The sequence below is a fragment of the Pisolithus orientalis genome (assembly GCF_024613125.1).
Source record: "Pisolithus orientalis strain OTSU chromosome Unknown F5J12scaffold_14, whole genome shotgun sequence".
NCBI classification, from domain to species: Eukaryota; Fungi; Basidiomycota; class Agaricomycetes; order Boletales; family Pisolithaceae; genus Pisolithus; species Pisolithus orientalis.
In genome coordinates, this window is record NW_026260795.1 from 358,324 (window position 1) to 359,520 (window position 1,197).

Below are 1,197 nucleotides of genomic sequence, written 5' to 3' on the forward strand. Positions count from 1 at the left end.
TTCCCGCACGTCCGACGCTCCCCAATACTCAAGTACTCAAGTTTCTTAGTCAGTCCCCCTCTATGACAAACGTAATGGCGATACTCTATGTCCGCTTGATCCCACGGGCTATGCGCCCTTCCTGAAACTGGTTTCGTTGGCGAACCTCCAGGTACTGCCCATGCCAACCCATAGCTGACCTTGGTCACTCGCTGATTTCGTCGCTGGCAGGGACCCTTGTTGGCAAATTTACGTCTACGGAACAACCGCTGCCTTTCTTCTGATCTTCTGATGGGCATGAGCATGCTTATAGCTGCTGGTATAATCTCAGTTGCCGACTTCGTCGGACTGATAGAGTTCACAACCTGCCTCGTGCCACATATAAAATGAATGGGATGGCGCCGTGTCTCCTAGGTTGCACTCAGATCTACTGCGCACGAAGTCCCGTTCGTCCCACTCGAGGAGGCTTTCCACGACCGCCCCGAAGTCGTACTGCACACACCTTGAACGCAGAGGAAGTGAATTGTGAAATATATTCCCGTCGTTGCCAAACAAGTACATCTCAGCGACTGGGGAGCTGGCCTTTTGTGGTGTATGCAGAGAAGGGCACGACAGGTTGACATCAGGGGCTACGCACAGTTAGAAGAGGTCCACGACGCATATCAGGGGATGGTCAGTAGATCGTTAGGTGTGCCGCGATTCCTCGGTATTGGTATACTATATATACTTGTTACATGACTCGTCACAGCATAGTTTCCAACGCATACCTCTCTTCTTGGCCTGTGATGGTGTGCTACCATTCGGAGGCCATACAATGTGGTACCCGATGCACCAGATACGTGTTTGCATGCGCTCCGGTAGTACATAAGACGGAACGAAGGGTGAAATTGAAAAAACGCAAGTGGAAGGACATACCGGCACAAGGAAAACGTACATTCCATTATCAATTAAAGTGCGAGAAAAAGATACACGACGCAACACATGAAAGGAGTGACCAAGTGGGTGTCGATGCCAGATCGGCCTGCACGCGACGCAGTATGGAAATATACGTACTCGGAAGTAACAAAGGATGCCATTGGACGGCCTTGAGCGCCACGAGAGCAAAGCTATGGGCGGGAATCTGAGCCGGAGGGTGCAGGAAGGCCACTGCACTGAAGGCATCGGTTACGCTCACTTGCTACGATCCTCGGGAATAAACAGACGATTGCGTAAAAATGA

General features: G+C 51.1%; 1 protein-coding gene across 1 annotated transcript; it reads right to left on the reverse strand.

Annotated features, from left to right (window-relative positions):
* Window positions 1–561: 561 nt before the first annotated feature.
* On the reverse strand, window positions 562–993 carry F5J12DRAFT_831518 (uncharacterized protein). Its single transcript, XM_051745744.1, has 2 exons — window positions 747–993; window positions 562–696 (listed from the first exon to the last, which is right to left on the reverse strand). Exons 1-2 carry the CDS (start codon window positions 913–915, stop codon window positions 653–655), a joined length of 213 nt encoding a protein of 70 aa, XP_051599933.1. The 5' UTR covers window positions 916–993; the 3' UTR covers window positions 562–652.
* Window positions 994–1,197: the final 204 nt, after the last annotated feature.

Excerpts from the sequence above, each read along its gene's own strand:
- F5J12DRAFT_831518 (XM_051745744.1), bottom strand. The coding sequence starts at position 915 with ATGTACGTTTTCCTTGTGCCGGTATGTCCTTCCACTTGCGTTTTTTCA. Across the intron at positions 697-746 it reads ATCACAGGCCAAGAAGAGAG|TATACCAATACCGAGGAATC; the intron begins GTATGCGTTGGA and ends AAGTATATATAG.